The 15,744-nt window shown below is 40.2% G+C and overlaps 2 protein-coding genes and 1 pseudogene across 2 annotated transcripts; 1 reads left to right on the forward strand and 2 right to left on the reverse strand.

Annotated features, from left to right (window-relative positions):
* Positions 1-5,597: 5,597 nt before the first annotated feature.
* Positions 5,598-6,008, reverse strand: LOC117540153 (tubulin alpha chain). The gene has a single exon (XM_034206683.1). The coding sequence runs from the start codon at positions 6,006-6,008 to the stop codon at positions 5,598-5,600; it is 411 nt and encodes a 136-aa protein (XP_034062574.1).
* Positions 5,845-9,366, reverse strand: LOC117540133 (annotated as a pseudogene).
* A 1,302-nt stretch (positions 9,367-10,668) lies between these two features.
* camlg (calcium modulating ligand) lies at positions 10,669-15,259 on the forward strand. Its single transcript, XM_034206446.1, has 4 exons — positions 10,669-10,990; positions 12,419-12,879; positions 13,281-13,346; positions 13,561-15,259. Exons 1-4 carry the CDS (start codon positions 10,837-10,839, stop codon positions 13,750-13,752), a joined length of 873 nt encoding a protein of 290 aa, XP_034062337.1. The 5' UTR covers positions 10,669-10,836; the 3' UTR covers positions 13,753-15,259.
* The last annotated feature ends 485 nt before the right edge of the window (positions 15,260-15,744 follow it).

Genomic DNA, 15,744 nt, shown 5'->3' on the forward strand with positions numbered 1-15,744 from the left:
GCTGGTGGCCCTCAAAAGGAAATCTAGACTGGCTTCCTCCTGATGTGTTATTGTCTTTTAAGGCGAGACACGGCAGGCAAAAACATCGTTTTTCAAGTACTGGTCAATTTTGAGATTTTGTGCTATTTTGATTCCATAACATGTTTTCTTTCAGGCTTTTGGAAGGAAAACGTACAAAATAGACATTTAAGTGTTTATTTTACTATAGTTTGTCTATTTGCGTCTGTAGATTTCTCCTAAATTCACCAAAAGTTAGCATTCTAACGTAACATAAAGTACTGCGACCGCTGTGTGCACCATGTCAACAGAGGTATCGCTGGAAAGCTCCGTCTCTCCTGCACAATCTCATCGGATCCAAATATGGTCATTTCCTTTGTATCAGCAACCAATCGTGAAAGCACAAAGGGGTCTTAAACCAAGAAACTAAATCTCATTGGCTGGTGTCAATTTCTGACAACGTGATTCGTTCAGATGCGTCACGTGGTGTGCTAAAACACTTCCTGGTTAGCTTTCAGCTAGAAATTGAAATCTCAAAATGCCAAAAGAACGGCGAAAAAAACGTTCACAGAGAAGACGACAACAATTGTCACTTGCACGAAGCAAGGTTATATAAAAAAAAATGACCCTGAACATGAAATACCTTCACGGAGTGCGTCGATGCGCAAGCTGTCATCCAAAGAACAGGAGGGTTTAGCTAGCGCCTCACTGCAATCTTTAAAGGTCGTTTTCTCAAAATGAGTTTTTTCTCCTACTCTGAGTTCGAAATTTCAACTTCAGTAGCACGTACATACACCAAACCTTCCAGTTATATTCCTATCAATATTATGAAGGCTTTTACAGAAGGGTTTGTTCATATATAATTCATAGCCTGAATTATACAACATTGTATACCTAAAAACATGGCGAAAATGGATATTTTAGGGCTGTTGACAGTATTTTCTGATTTATGGAGTGATAAAAAGAGATATCCAATATCCCTTCTGTAAAAGCCTTAGATACTAATATGACTACAAAATGAAACAAGAATTTTGAATCTGGCTATATCCAAAGTTCAGATTTCGATTCCTGAAATGTGTTAAAATATGTGCATATTTAATGAGATAATGGATAATTTGCATATTTAAACATCCTATTTCAGAAAACTTGTAATACAAAAGACAATTGCCTTATTGTAAGTAATTAACTGGAGAAATTTCTAGCTGATACCTTTAAGTTAAAAAATGTACCCTATTCACCTGGGGTGTCTCGCCTTAAGTCAATTACATTAAACCCTAAGTTATAAAGTTATGAGTTTAACCCTTAATACAGTTACACCTACTCAATAAATTTCTTAGTATTCTACAAATGTTTAAATCAAAGTTAACCCTAGTAGTCAGTTAGTTCACTTTTAAGGTTTCAGTCAAATTACTTTTCCCAAGTTTCTGTCTGACAGATGCTGTAGCGGTTTTGAGTTTTTAAAAACACAATTCCAGTCAGATCAACTACAGAGCATTGATACAGAGTACACACACTGAAACAGAGAAGTCTACAAACACAGTGTTACTCACACAATTCTAGAAGTCTCCAGTAGCTTTCTTGTCAAAAACGAGTTGCACATGTTATCTGTTATCACTGTATTATATACTGTAAATGAAAAAGGCTTTAATCCTTCATGAAAGTCATAATATGGCATCTGTATTTATGTCCATTTTTGATTAGAAAACGAAATATGTCAGACATCCAGTTATTTTGATTGGCTAAATGTATTTTTACATTCTCAGTTAGCTTCAGGCCTCACTGAGGAGAAGTATTGAGGTAGAAAGCTGGTGAAGCCATTTCCTTATATTCTGTTTGCACAGATAATAAAGCTGGTTGGCAAGAAGGAAGTCATATTCATTCGACCACACAACACAATGCAGAGATACATAAATAGAGAAAACGGATATAATTTGTAAGTGAATTTATTAATGTGTTTAATAAATTCTGGCTAGGACAACCACACAAACGGCAGCAACTTTCTCTCTGCTTCATTCTTTTCTCCTGTTCAACAGGCTTATTATCTGATTACCAGCACAGCGGACTTGTAACACTAGCAGTAGTGGAGATGGAGCATCAGAACCTGGAGAATACAGCAGCAACAACAAGGATCCATTTGGAGATAGGTAAATGTAAATATTACAGTAATAGTGTACTTTCATTGTGTGGGTTTAGTTAAATAGGTTGTAAGAGAGAGAGACTCCTGTCCCACCTCCCCATTTTATTTTGAGTTGTGCACTGTTATTTGTGCTTGAGAAACATTCCACTTGAACTTTATATTTTAATGAACTTAGTAGTAAATATTGTCCTATATTTCTTTCCGATTTCACAGCTGCCTGCGCCTAGCAGCAAGAACCTCCATCTGTGCCTGCACCCAGGTCAAGATCTACCATGGCTCAAAAGCCATCACCACCAAGGACCAGAGGACCAGCATCACTACAGCAGCCTCCATCTGTGCCTGTGCCTGCCACAAGATTAAGATACACCTCGGTACAAAGGCCTCCACCACAGCCATCACGATCAACCCAGCCAGCAAAGAAGTCTCGCCTAGCACACCTCCCTCCCTCCGACACAGCCACCAGCAGCCCATGTACCATCACCCCCACCTACACAGCAGCCAGACCCACTGTCTTGGAAGACAGACAAAGACCATGGCACTGCTCCCCCTGTCTTTACATTTATAATGAATAGTTGGTTGAGAAAGTTCTGATATTGTCAGGGTTCGTACAGTCATTAAAAACCTGGAAAAGTCATGGAATGCAATATTTTTCCCAAAGTTTTTGGAAAAGTCATGGAAATATAACTAAAGTCGCATCAAATATAATTTATATGTTATCTAATCACCGAAATAGTAATACTATAATGATAATAAATACTGTATCGTATAATGAAACGTAAAATGGCAACTGTGGCAGTATTTAGCTGGTGAGAGATGTTTACAATCATGCCCTCTAGTCTACAGGAGCTACTATTTGATATAAAGATGCCAGGGAAGTGCAGTTTCAACAATGTATGGCTTCTAAAGGATAAGTACCAATTGTGGTTATCAAAAGACATTGACCCAAGACGTGCTAAATGCAAACTGTGTTGTAACATATTCAATATTTCGAATATGGGCGAGGCAGCGCATGCTAGCCACATGAAAGAGTCATTTAAAATCATTGGTGAAAAAGTGTATGAACCCTGTATTGTAAATATTGAGATTTTACGGTTTCTTCTGTTAACATAAATAGTTGGTTGAAAAAAAAAGTTGTAATGCTCAATTTGTATTTGTACACATCACATGAACCTCAGTATGGAATATGAAGTCATGAATCAGTCCTGATGTAACTTTTCTGTGGTGAAAGTAGAGTGATATAACTATTTTACTCCAAATTCTAATTTACACATTTTCGTTTTAGACATGAACAACACATTTGTATAGGCATATAGTGTAATTCATATATTTCACTACTTTTGTGAGCCAAAAACGTTGGTAAACCAAATCTGAAACACCAAAAAAAATGGATGACATGAGTACATCTGTGTTTTCACAAGAGTTTTTAAGTTTTCCAAAAATCTGATTTCTAAGCTAAGTATCTCATAAGACAGTGCTCTAAGTCTAAGGTGAGTGACATTGCATTTCTAGCAAGACCAGAGACTGAACATTTTTGATATCTTACACCATGCCATGTTATAAGAAGTACATTTAAAATGTGATTTAAGGAGACATAAATACCCTTCACTTCAGTAAGATAAGGTAAGGCGATTTTATTCCAAAAATCTGATTTCTAAGCTAAGTATCTCATAAGACAGTGCTCTAAGGTGAGTGACTGCATTTCTAGCAAGACCAGAGACTGAACATTCTGATATGTTACACCATGCCATGTTATAAGAAGTACATTTAAAAGGTGATTTAAGGAGACATAAATACCCTTCAGTAAGATAAGGTAAGGCGATTTTATTTTAAAAGACAATGAAGGCAGGTTATATTGATTGATATATTTATTATATTGAAAGCCAAATTAATACATAGTCCCCTGAATCTGGAATAATGTACAATTTACAGCCTCACAATGTCAGGAACTTTTCATCTACAGATTGCTTTGGTCTGGTTTTGCTCTTCACTGATTGGTTACTGAGACTTTGAATTTAAACGGACCTCCCCGTTAATCCGCGCGAAACTACGCGCGAATAAACGCGCGAATTGTGGCGCAAAGGGCGTTCCATAGACACATGGCCAAGACGCAGAAGAACACGGCGACGCAACAGCCGGGTTGCGTTCCAATAGTCCATTTAGCTTAGGAACCTTCCTAACCAAGTGAAATGACCCGGAAGTACGTCAGTGGCAGCCATGTTAAGTGCCGTTCCAATTCTCCAAATGAAAGGAAAGGAGGTTTCAAACTTCCTTTATAACCTCCTTTAGCTTAGGAACCACTGGACCTCCCTTGACGAAAGGAGAGGAGAAAATGCTGCCCCACAATGCATTGCACCCGCAGCATTTGCCGTCACTCAACAGTCGGCCGTTCACGGAAACAACCGATTATGACCGATAAATTATATCATGAACGTTACGGTGCTTATTAAGCTTTTTAAAACGTATGTGGTAAGTTGCCAAAGTGCTTTGTTCTGAACGTTCATCAGTATTATAATCAAAAAGAGAAATATGAACGTTAGTTTTTACTGAAATTATCAAATAAAGTCAACATTTCACAGTCTTTACTGAGCTGTGTAGAGTTTGTTCAACTTTTAAAAGATGTTTGAATGGTGATATACACAGTGATAGATGTTAAGGACTAACGTTTATAATAAATACATTTGTATTGATTTTAAGATATTTTCATAGTTCATACAATCATACGTATTGGGATCATTTGTATTAATGGACCGGAGGGAGAGGGTGACGACTGACGAGCATAAGTTTCACTTTCCTTTTTTATTTCAATTCCAACTTTGGTCATGAAGAATATGTTTCTCTGTTGTCCACGTTCATAAAGCAAAACACAACAGCATCAGAGCACGGTGCAGAGTCTCTAGATGAGTTTACAGTAGTCCCTCCTTCTTATTATACATCCATGTTGTAGTCCGCTATAGAAAACTGTAGTTTCCATAGTTTCTCCACAGCAGCAGCAGACGCACATTCATGACGTCCGCTGGTGAAAGTGCATTTGGATTCTCTAAAGTACCGCAGTCTCTTCTCCTAAGTCCTTTTGAATTCTCCTATCCACTATCCCTTAACCCCGTGACGTTTCACTCAGAGGTCAAGGAATAGGAGATAGGGTTAGAATTTAGGAGCTGATTTTTTGGATTATCGGAACGCAACGTCGGCGTCGGCGAGTCCTCTGGTGACTGCTTGGTGTGTCAGGGCCTGGTCAGGGCCTTAAACACCACTGCCTCCAAGTGACTGAATTGAGCAATAGCATCTCTGTGTGAAAACGTTTTTGATTGAACAAGTGAATACATACAATCCATCTAGGCAGATAGGTCATGTTTAATTTATTGACGAGAGGATAGGTTCAGGTTCAGTCAATGAGCAACTTTATTTTCTTGACATTAATAAAAGAGCATGGATCAGAGATCAATAAAGCGGAATGTTTGCCTTTCTAATACTCCTCTCCTTCCTCATCCCCCGGACTATCAGCTCCAACCTCCTCGTAATCTTTCTCCAGAGCGGCCATGTCCTCCCTGGCCTCAGAGAACTCTGCCTCCTCCATACCCTCACCCACATACCAGTGCACAAAGGCACGCTTAGCGTACATCAGATCAAACTTGTGGTCAAGCCGAGCCCAGGCCTCTGCAATAGCAGTGGTGTTGCTCAGCATGCACACAGCCCTCTGGACCTTGGCCAGGTCTCCACCAGGAACTACAGTGGGCGGCTGGTAGTTGATGCCCACCTTGAAACCAGTGGGGCACCAGTCCACAAACTGGATGGAGCGCTTGGTTTTGATGGTGGCAATGGCAGCGTTCACATCTTTTGGAACGACATCACCACGATACAAAAGGCAGCAGGCCATGTATTTACTGTGGCGTGGGTCACATTTCACCAACTGATTGGCTGGCTCGAAACAGGAATTAGTGATTTCTGCCACCGAGAGCTGCTCATGGTAAGCTTTTTCCGTGGAGATGACAGGGGCATAGGTGGCCAGAGGGAAGTGGATACACGGATAGGGCACCAAGTTGGTCTGGAACTCTGTCAGATCAACATTGAGGGCACCATCAAAGCGAAGGGAGGGAGTGATGGAGGACACAATTTGACTCATTAAACTGTTCAGGTTTGTGTAAGAGGGACGCTCGATATCGAGCTTTCTACAGCAGATATCATAAATGGCCTCGTTGTCTACCATGAAGGCACAGGCAGAGTGCTCCAGGGTGGTGTGGGTGGTGTAGGAGCAAACACAATAGTGGTGGCTTAAAGCCCACCTCTGCTCCGCGCCGTCTTTTAGATGAGCCTGGTCAGATTGATAAAAGAGGGAGTTCAACACACCGGCATAAAAGTTATAACAATAATCTGATTTTAATGGTAAAAAACACCAATACAAGTTTACAGAGTACTCCGGACTCCCAGTACTACTGCTGTGCGATACAGGTATCGGGACCAGCCAGTCAGAAACAGGGGGCATTTTGCATGACTACACAACAGTATATATGGATATATTTTGAGGTGGAGAGCCACTTCTTATCTTCCACCGGACCCAACTCCTTTAATTTCCCAGGGAAGGTTTTACACAAACTATTACACAACAGTATATATGGATATATTTTGAGGTGGGCAGCCACTTCTTATCTTCCACCGGACCCAACTCCTTTAATTTCCCAGGGAAGGTTTCACACAAACTATTCTTTTAAAACAATCAAACATTGTACACAGATATATTGGTATTGAACATTGTACACAGATATATTGGTGCTTGGGATTATTCGCCCCAGAAAGAACCTTGGAAAAAGAACATGTGTGTGTGTTAGTGAGGGAAAGTGTATGTGTGTGTGTTGCTGATATCTGGGTTAAGGAGTTTATGTGTGTGTGCTGCATGGAGACAGGAGGTGTATGTGTGTGTGTCAGGGTCTCTGGGTCATGGAGTGTAAGTAAGAAGGTTTATATAGATAGGATTGCTTTAAACAGTCCCAAATAATACATGTTCACTTCAATACAGTTCAAGATAATACCTGTTTACTTTAATACAGTTTAGAACAATATCTGGGTGCTTTAATCCCTCTTTTGATCTATCCTTCAGAGATCAATTTATACACAGCATTTGAAACATAACCTACTGTCATTCTTTTCTACTGTCTGTTCCCCAACATTTATATAAATCCATCAGAAGCTGGGATTTAGAGCACTTTTAAACCTTTAGGAATAGTCCATCATAACAACTTTTTATGACAGTGGAGGGAGACCAAAATATGTTAAAAAAACTCGTCCTTGTCGGCTGAGTCATCGTGCTCTTCCCCCTCCGACGCGTAAGCCAACAAGGGCATTTGGTACGAAGGGGAAGAGGCAGCTTTTCCTTCAATGGTGGAACTGATGAGTCTAACACACAATGAGCGGATGCAAGGCACACAACAACAACCACATGTCACCAAAATGGCAATAAAAGTAGCCACAGACATTAGAAGAGACATTATTAAACTTTTCCATTTACCAAACATGTTTGTCATCCATTCCTCCATAGGATTGTTGATCCCTGATTGTTCATGCATGGTTTTAGATAGGGCGCGTTGACCCTCTAAGGCTTTAGTCACGGAGCCGTCAGGCGCCGTGTTGTTGGGAATAAACGTGCAGCACATATCACCGAACATTGCGCAAACACCCCCTTTCTCCGCCAGAAGCATATCCAACGCCATTCTATTTTGTATAGCCATAAGGGAGGTAGGCTAGGCCTTCTACTGCGTAGGCCGCTTGGAGCCCGTTAGTGGGGTGTCTGAAACAACAGCCGTCTGTGAACAGGTTTTCTGCATGTGGCATAGGCTCGTCTCTGAGATCTATTCTTATCTTCACATCCTGGATGATTCTTTCCTCACACCTATGGGGTTCTCCGCTAACCATGGTGTCTGCGCTGTTAACTCCTTCATGTGTGTAGGTGATGTGTGCTTTTGTCAGAGTTTTCTCTAACCTGGTCTGTCTGGTGGAAGTCATTGTGAATGCACTTGAGTTCACAAAAGAGACAATGCTATGTGTTGTCAGTACTGTCAATGGGTGTCTCATCACAATGTGTGAAATCTTGTTTAAGATACGTTCTGTACCGGCTGCATGTCTCGTGCATGGAGGTTCTCTGTTCTCCACTCTGTCCAGTGTGATACTAATGTACATCAGTATTGACCTACAGTGGTCAGGATGGCGTTGTAGGGCTCCACCACGGCGGTGGAAACGTGGGGAGCTGGGTAGACGGAGAACTCCAGTTTGGACTTCTTGCCGTAGTCGACGGACATGCGCCATCAGCAGAGAGGTGACACCAGAGCCGGTGCCCCCTCCGAAGCTGTGGAAAACCAGGAAACCCTGAAGACCGGTGCACTGGTCGGACTGAAAGAAAAAGAGAAAATAAAATAATAATAATACATTTATATTTATATAATACAAAGACAGCAGTGCCAAGGGTTCACAGCTAATGATAAAAAAGCGTATTAGTGCACAGCATGTAAACATATAGATTAAATGAAAACAGATCAGAGATAAGAGGAGAGGGCTTTGAATGCGATCAGGAGGATCTTAAACTGAATTCTGCAGGGTGGAGGAAGCCGATGCAAGTGGGCCAGAATCGGGGAAATATGCTCACTTTGAAAGAGTGATACGAGATTGTTATGTCTTGTGTTTGTTTAAAACACAGCTCTACATTTTAAAACATATACTTCACATATTTATTATTAGTTATCACACTTGGCTTTTGCAATGCTTATTTTTGCCATTCACCACAAAATGATTGCATACTCCTTGTATGTGAAAACCTACTTAACAATAAACTGATTCATTTCCATTTAATAAAAATGTACTTCTGTTCTAAATGTACTGACCAGCTTTCGGATTCTGTCCATCACTGTGTCATTGAGCTCCTTGCCGATGGTGTAGTGTCCTCGGGCGCAGTTGTTGGCAGCATCCTCCTTGCCAGTGATCAGCTGCTCAGTGTGGAACAGTTGGCGGTAAGTTTCGGTGCACACCTCATCTAAGGGTAATGAGCATCAGATTATTTAAGGTTTTGAATGACAGAGGGGGGAAAAGTCATTTATGATACTTTTATCATTTATAATTAATTAGCATTTACCGATGACAGTGGGCTCCAGGTCAACTAACACTGCTCTGGGGACGTGCTTTCCAGTTCCAGTCTCCATGAAGAAGGTGTTGAAGGAATCGTCCCCTCCTCCTCCTGAGGTGTTCTGGTCACCAGGCTTCCTGCCGTCCGGCTGGATCCCATGTTCCAGGCAGTAAAGCTCCCAGCAGGAATTGCAAATCTGCACACCAGCCTGACCAACGTAGATTGAGAGGCACTCGTGCTGTAAAAGGAAAAAAAGGTTGTTAAGAAACTATCATAAAAAGGAAGCCTAGTTGGCTGATTCTTGTGCAAAAACAGTGTAACATACAAACATTCTAGTGGCATATGTGGGAGGACTGCTCTAGAGAAAAAGGCAATTTTTCTATATATTTCATGATTTAAGTCACCTGACGCACGCATTTGTCATCTGAACAGAAAGACAGTTATAATTAAAAACAAAAAGAGGCTAAATACTGTTAATACGTCTAATACCGACAGCACAATGACGCAGTTGTTGGCAGACAGGTGGCACGATTGGACGTGAATGTGGGCCAGTGTTAAGAGAGGAGACTACGCATTTACATGTTCTGTGTGTCACACGGATTGCGCCACTGCCACACCCCTTTAGGAGACTAGTGGCGTGGCAGGCCAGAATGTAAACACACATAATAATCATCATCTAATTCGACCTAAATAAAGTAAAAATTGGAACCATGTCTCTAATCTGATTGAGTGATTGATCATCTCTCTAATGTGAAGACATTAGAGAATTTTTTCTCTAATGTCTTCACATTAGAGAGATGATCATCATCGGTTTGCTATCCTGGCTCCAAAATGGTGGAATGAGCTCCCCATTGACATCAGGACAGCAGAAAGCCTACACATCTTCCGGCGCAGTCTGAAAACTCATCTCTTTCGACTCCACTTCAAGCAATAAAATGACTAACAACGCACTAATAAAAGGACTGGCTTATCTAAAGCCAGTTGAGTAGCACTTGAAATGTTTTGGCTCTATGCGGGCCCGGCGCCACGATAATTACAGAGCCTGTCCATTTATAAATTGAGGAAATCAATGTTAGTCTGTTAACCAAAATACAGCGATCTAATAATGTACTATCGTTAAAGATCAGAGGAAAGGAACAGAATGAGAGGGGTCAATCCGGAATAAAAATGAAGAAGCAAAGAGATTGTAGAGCAGTGAGAAGGAAAAAAGCTTGGTGTGTCAATTAATTACATTGCTAATATTTTTCGTTGTTGTGAAAAATAATTGCCCCCTCGGATTTTTTAACAGCCCCCTCAGTCATTTCATCCTGGAGCCGGGCCTGCCTACCACCTATGATAAATTCTGCAGTTGCATCCACGTAACCATAAGCCTTGAACGGTTAAGACTCATGTTTCCTGCAAGTCAGCGTTGAGGGCGTTATTATAGCCCTCGAGGTTGACGTCATCATTGTGCGTTGTTTCTCTAGACAACGCTCTGCTGGCTCACTTCATAATGCATACCGTTTAATTCATACATCAGGGACGTGTTGTGTCGCAGTTAAATCGATATTTTTGGTGTAAAGTGAGTACAGTTTGTAGTCGTCCCTTAATTTATGTCATGGAGCCCGGAGAGGCCAGCGAGGCGGAGGCAGCAGGTAGTGTGTCTGCGGCGCAGAGGAGGGCAGAGATCCGGAGGAGAAAACTGCTCATGAATTCAGAGGATAGGATGAACAGAATCACGGGTTTCACTAAAATCGAGCCTGAAATCAAAGGTTGGTTGTTGTAAATGATCCAGTTTACATAACAGTGATGTCAGAAGAGGCTTGACTATCACCTGCTCTATCACACTGCTGTTTAAAGCTACAGTCAGCTCTTTGTCATTATCCACATTTCAGTATATTCAGTATAAACACTGCTAGATACAATAGTTACTTTGTATTGACTTGAGTATTTGCATTTTATGTGGCTTTATCATTCTTCTCAACAACATATCAGATTAAATATTGTCCGTTTTCCCCCTGAAAATATATGAACAATACATTATAGATTGTACACACACGACAATATTCACACTAGGGTACGCAGACAAATACAAATGGTGATAATTTTTCAAATGCACAATTATTTTTTAATTCCAATCTATTCAAAATGCTTTGATCATTTTGCCATATTGATCTAGTTATTGTGAGAAGTGTCTAAAACCTTGAGTCAGTCCACCTCTTCCTATGGTTGTGGAATGTGTCCATTCATAAAATTAACTGTACACGCTTTTCTTTTCTTTTTCTATCACCTTCAAAATATATCAAAATGTCCTTATCTTCAGGTTGTATGGTTTGCCATGTTTCATGTTAAACATCTGACCAAATCATTCTGGTAAACATACATTAAATGTGTCTCAGACCCAGATTTGGCACAAAAAAGGGGGAATACACGTTTCGCAATTATGCCACATCAAGGTGGAACGCTCTTCCCACAACTGTAAAGGAAAGTAAAACTATACTTACCTTCAAAACCTCTCTTAAAGAGCACCTTCGGGGGAGAGCATTGCAAAACTGGCCCCGGTAATGGTACAAATCTCAACCTGTCGTTCAATGGACAGCTTCCCCCCCCCCCCATCTATGTATATACTCGCATTTTAGACTCTGTTACTAACTGTATATCTGTAGACTTGGTATGTCTTAAATGTCCGGTTAGGATGTATTAGAACGAAATCTAAAATGAAAATTGTAAATAAGCAATCTGTATGTAAAAAACCACCTGTATGTAAATTGTAAATAAGCCATCTGTATGTCTTATATGTCTTAAATGACATGATGAATTGGAAATGGGGGACCCTGATGTAAACAAGACGAAAGTCTTTCTCTGGTCTGCATCCCCTTAACAATTGTATGTTTTGAGCTGTACTGTACTGTACCCAATATACAAGCTGTTAATAAACTTTTCAATCAATCAATCAATCAGCCTAAGTAACTTTGCAGATTGCATTTGTTTTTTGTTACCCTTAGTACAGTTAAAACCACATATCTCGATTTGGCAATAAGACAACCAGACTTGGATATTAGAAAAAGAACAATATTTACAATGACATCACACAGAGAAAAAAAGCTGTATATTAAAACCGGATAATGTTTGTCATTCCCCTTGGTAAATAATTTGAACAACTTTTCTGCACTAGTTAAATCTTTGTCTAACATCCTCAGCTGCAGCGCTCCGGCGTCCAACAGAGCCTCGCTTCCACCTGGATCTGGACAGGACAGAGCCCTGGTCATCATCCTCATCTTCCCCAAGACCGTCCCCTTTCCTGTCAGAGGCTTCGGGGCTGGTCAGCCGCTCCCGAGGTGCCACCCCCGAGAGGAGGGGGTCTCCTGTGCCTGACAGTGAGCCACTGGGAGGCTCTCTGGAAGACGACATCGGAGGGATTCGCCCGAAACCCAGAGGGGAGCGGGTATCAGACGACCCCAGTGGCTCCCCACGCAGAGGCCTCCAGAAGTACCTGTCCCGGTTTGACGATGCCATGAAACTGCGGGGTCAGCTGGCCAATGAGAAGCCGGACCAAGATGGAGGGTCTGAACCAGAGGAGTTTGATCCCTTCATAATCTTCCGTCTCACTGGCAGCATCCTCCTCGCGGTTTTTGTCAGGGTTTTTGTCTGCACATTTCTGGTGAGTCTTTTGGCTGTTTTAACTGTGTTAACTATGACAACTGTGAGAGTGACCCATGGGTTATTTGGCATCTTGAAACTGTGGTAGGCAGGATTGTTCTCCCATCATAGGGCACAATTCCATAATAACTTTTTTAGAGAATGTAATGCTCTCTGTCTTAAGTCCCTTGAACCAGATGAGCACAGTTATATTTCTTTATCCCTGAACACCCACACTTTACTTGTACCAAACTGTAAATACTTTTTTCTCAACCCACATTTAATAATAATCAGAATACCTTTATTTGTCCCACTGAGTGGAAATGTACATGTGTTACAGAAAGTAAAGAGCCAACGATAGCTATATTAGGGCACCTGACTACCAGAAACGTAACATCTGTTTTGTGTGTTTTTTCATTCTAGTCAATATTTGCTCCATTTCTGACCCTTGAACTGGCCTACATGGGGTTGTCCAAATACTTTCCAAAGGTGAGTTGGTAAAACATATTTTATAATTCCTTTCCCATTGTTAGAGACTCGAATATAGCATGTATGAAAGGAGTGTTACTTGGATACATATTCTTATATTTTTAGCCATGTTTTTGCAGAAGTTAAACTATAAAAAGTTACTATAAAGGTGTGAAAACATACAGTCCATGCATCATAGGGTAAAGGTATTATTATTATACTCCTGTTCCTCCAGGTAGATAAAAAGCCCCAGACCACCGTGCTGACTGCCGCCCTGCTGCTGTCCGGGATCCCCGCTGAGGTCATCAACCGCTCCATGGACACCTACAGGAGGATGGGGGACGTCTTTGCTGACCTCTGCGCTTACTTCTTTACCTTCATCCTCTCACACGAGATCCTGCTGTTCATTGGTTCAGAGACTCCCTGATGGACCATGGGGAACTTACTAACCCCGCCCCCCTTCTTGTTATCACTTCCCTCTCTCTCCCATAGCAACAGTGCATGGTCGTTTATTTTGGCTGACGTGGCTTTTGTTGTGGACAGTCTGCAAACGAGTCCTTACTGCCTTATGATCAGGGTTGTACATGCGACCAGTCCAGTGTTCGTTTCAGATCGTCAGGTTATATCTGCTCCGGGCTGAACCTGTGAAACAGGAAGACAGCATGTGTTTGCTTTTGAAAAGATGTTCTGTGGCATTTATCGTGCTGAGGAATATCTATTTGTCAGGTCTAGCACAGAAAAAAATCATACTGAAAAGTAGAAACCAGTTCAGCTCATTATCCGTCAGAGTGCATTTAAGTTATTAAAGCGCTGAGCGATAATTCTAAAACTCACAGCATTCAGTAAACATTTCTAGTAATGATGCATATCACAGTATGGAAAGTGTATGCCAAATCACATAAAGTAAGCAAACTGTTTCAATGCAATGACTTATTTTCTAGTACTTTGCATTACATCAGAAAAACCAGAGGAGGATTTAAAAAAAAAAAATGGTTTTGTTCTAAGATATCTCTCTTTATTCTCAAGTTTCTGACTTCAATCTTCACATTTTCTCATACATTCTGGGATTAAAGGTTTCTTTCTACACATAGGGCCCTTTCCCTTGTCAAAATGAATCGGCTATCCAGAAAAGAAGATAAAGAAAATAAATGACAATGAATTTACTAGGGACAAAACTGAATTTCTTCTCTATCCCCTATATATGTTTTGATTTTGAAAGTCCCAAAAGTGGAGTGTCATACTTACGATCCTCCATTTTATAGTTAGTAAGAGATTAAAAAGATGATTTGAACATTTTACAGTAACAAGTTCCCGATGATTTTATTTGGTGAAGAACTTGAACTCTCTTTCAATTACAACTTTTCCTTTCTTTGTCTAAGAGGTACAAGAAGCATTTAGTCCTTGAATGTGGTGTGTATTATTTTGCATGGCCATAGGAGCTTAAAACACTGTAAACTTCATATGATATAATACTAGTAATAGTAAGTGTGGCTGAGGGGAATGTTTTGGGTTATACTGGACAGTACTCCCGCTGGAAATGTTTTAGGGGCAGTTTGTATGCTTATTTGTGTTGAGTAATTCTGGTGATGTGTCCTGCTTTGCTTTGTTTGAGTCTCATGCATACATACTTCATATATACTCTCTACTACTACTTTTGTGCAGTAATGTCTTCTCCATAACTTAATTCATCCAAATTATTTATTAATGTGAATTTATTATTTCATGTAAATGAATTGGACTTTTCTGACCTACTTGATTATTTTTGATAATATTTACAGAATAACTGTTTGTAGTGGCTCTCACAATATGTTACTTCAGTAACAAATTCAGTGTTACAATATAACCTAATGATACGTCTCTAAATAAAGACATACGCAGGAATGACTAACCGGACAATTCAATCTAAATAAATACTACTTGTGTGATATATCGTATTTTGACTCGCATTTTTCTTTTATTTATAAGGTTAAGTTATAGCAATGTATAGGCAAGGATATAGCATTATTGTTGTACATTTCAGAATAAAGGGTCTAAGGACAAAGGGTATCATGATTTCACATGACCTATTTTACACCAGAGTGTAAAGCCCATAAATGCAAATGTGTGACTTGCAATATTTGGTTATGTAAATATTATTGACTTTGAATCCTTGAAATGCAAAAAATAAATGTGATGTTACATTAGGAAGAGACCAAATGATAAAAACTTAAACCCAATCATAAGGTTAGAGTAATTTCCGAGTTAATGTTGAAATGTATAACGTAAAAATGTATTTTTAATGTTCACTTTTTTTCTAGTAAATGTAGCAGAGAAAAAAAGAACTCTTCAATCTGATGTTTCATAAAGATAAAATATAACTGTTAAGAATGATGTATACTTTCAAGTTCTTTGTCGATGCACAAAAATGACATTGTCGTTG

This window comes from Gymnodraco acuticeps, unplaced genomic scaffold, assembly GCF_902827175.1.
Source record: "Gymnodraco acuticeps unplaced genomic scaffold, fGymAcu1.1, whole genome shotgun sequence".
Classification (NCBI taxonomy): Eukaryota; Metazoa; Chordata; class Actinopteri; order Perciformes; family Bathydraconidae; genus Gymnodraco; species Gymnodraco acuticeps.

Excerpts from the sequence above, each read along its gene's own strand:
- LOC117540153 (XM_034206683.1), bottom strand. The coding sequence starts at position 6,008 with ATGGCCTGCTGCCTTTTGTATCGTGGTGATGTCGTTCCAAAAGATGTG.
- camlg (XM_034206446.1), top strand. The coding sequence starts at position 10,837 with ATGGAGCCCGGAGAGGCCAGCGAGGCGGAGGCAGCAGGTAGTGTGTCT. Across the intron at positions 10,991-12,418 it reads AATCGAGCCTGAAATCAAAG|CTGCAGCGCTCCGGCGTCCA; the intron begins GTTGGTTGTTGT and ends TAACATCCTCAG. Across the intron at positions 12,880-13,280 it reads TTTTTGTCTGCACATTTCTG|TCAATATTTGCTCCATTTCT; the intron begins GTGAGTCTTTTG and ends TTTTCATTCTAG.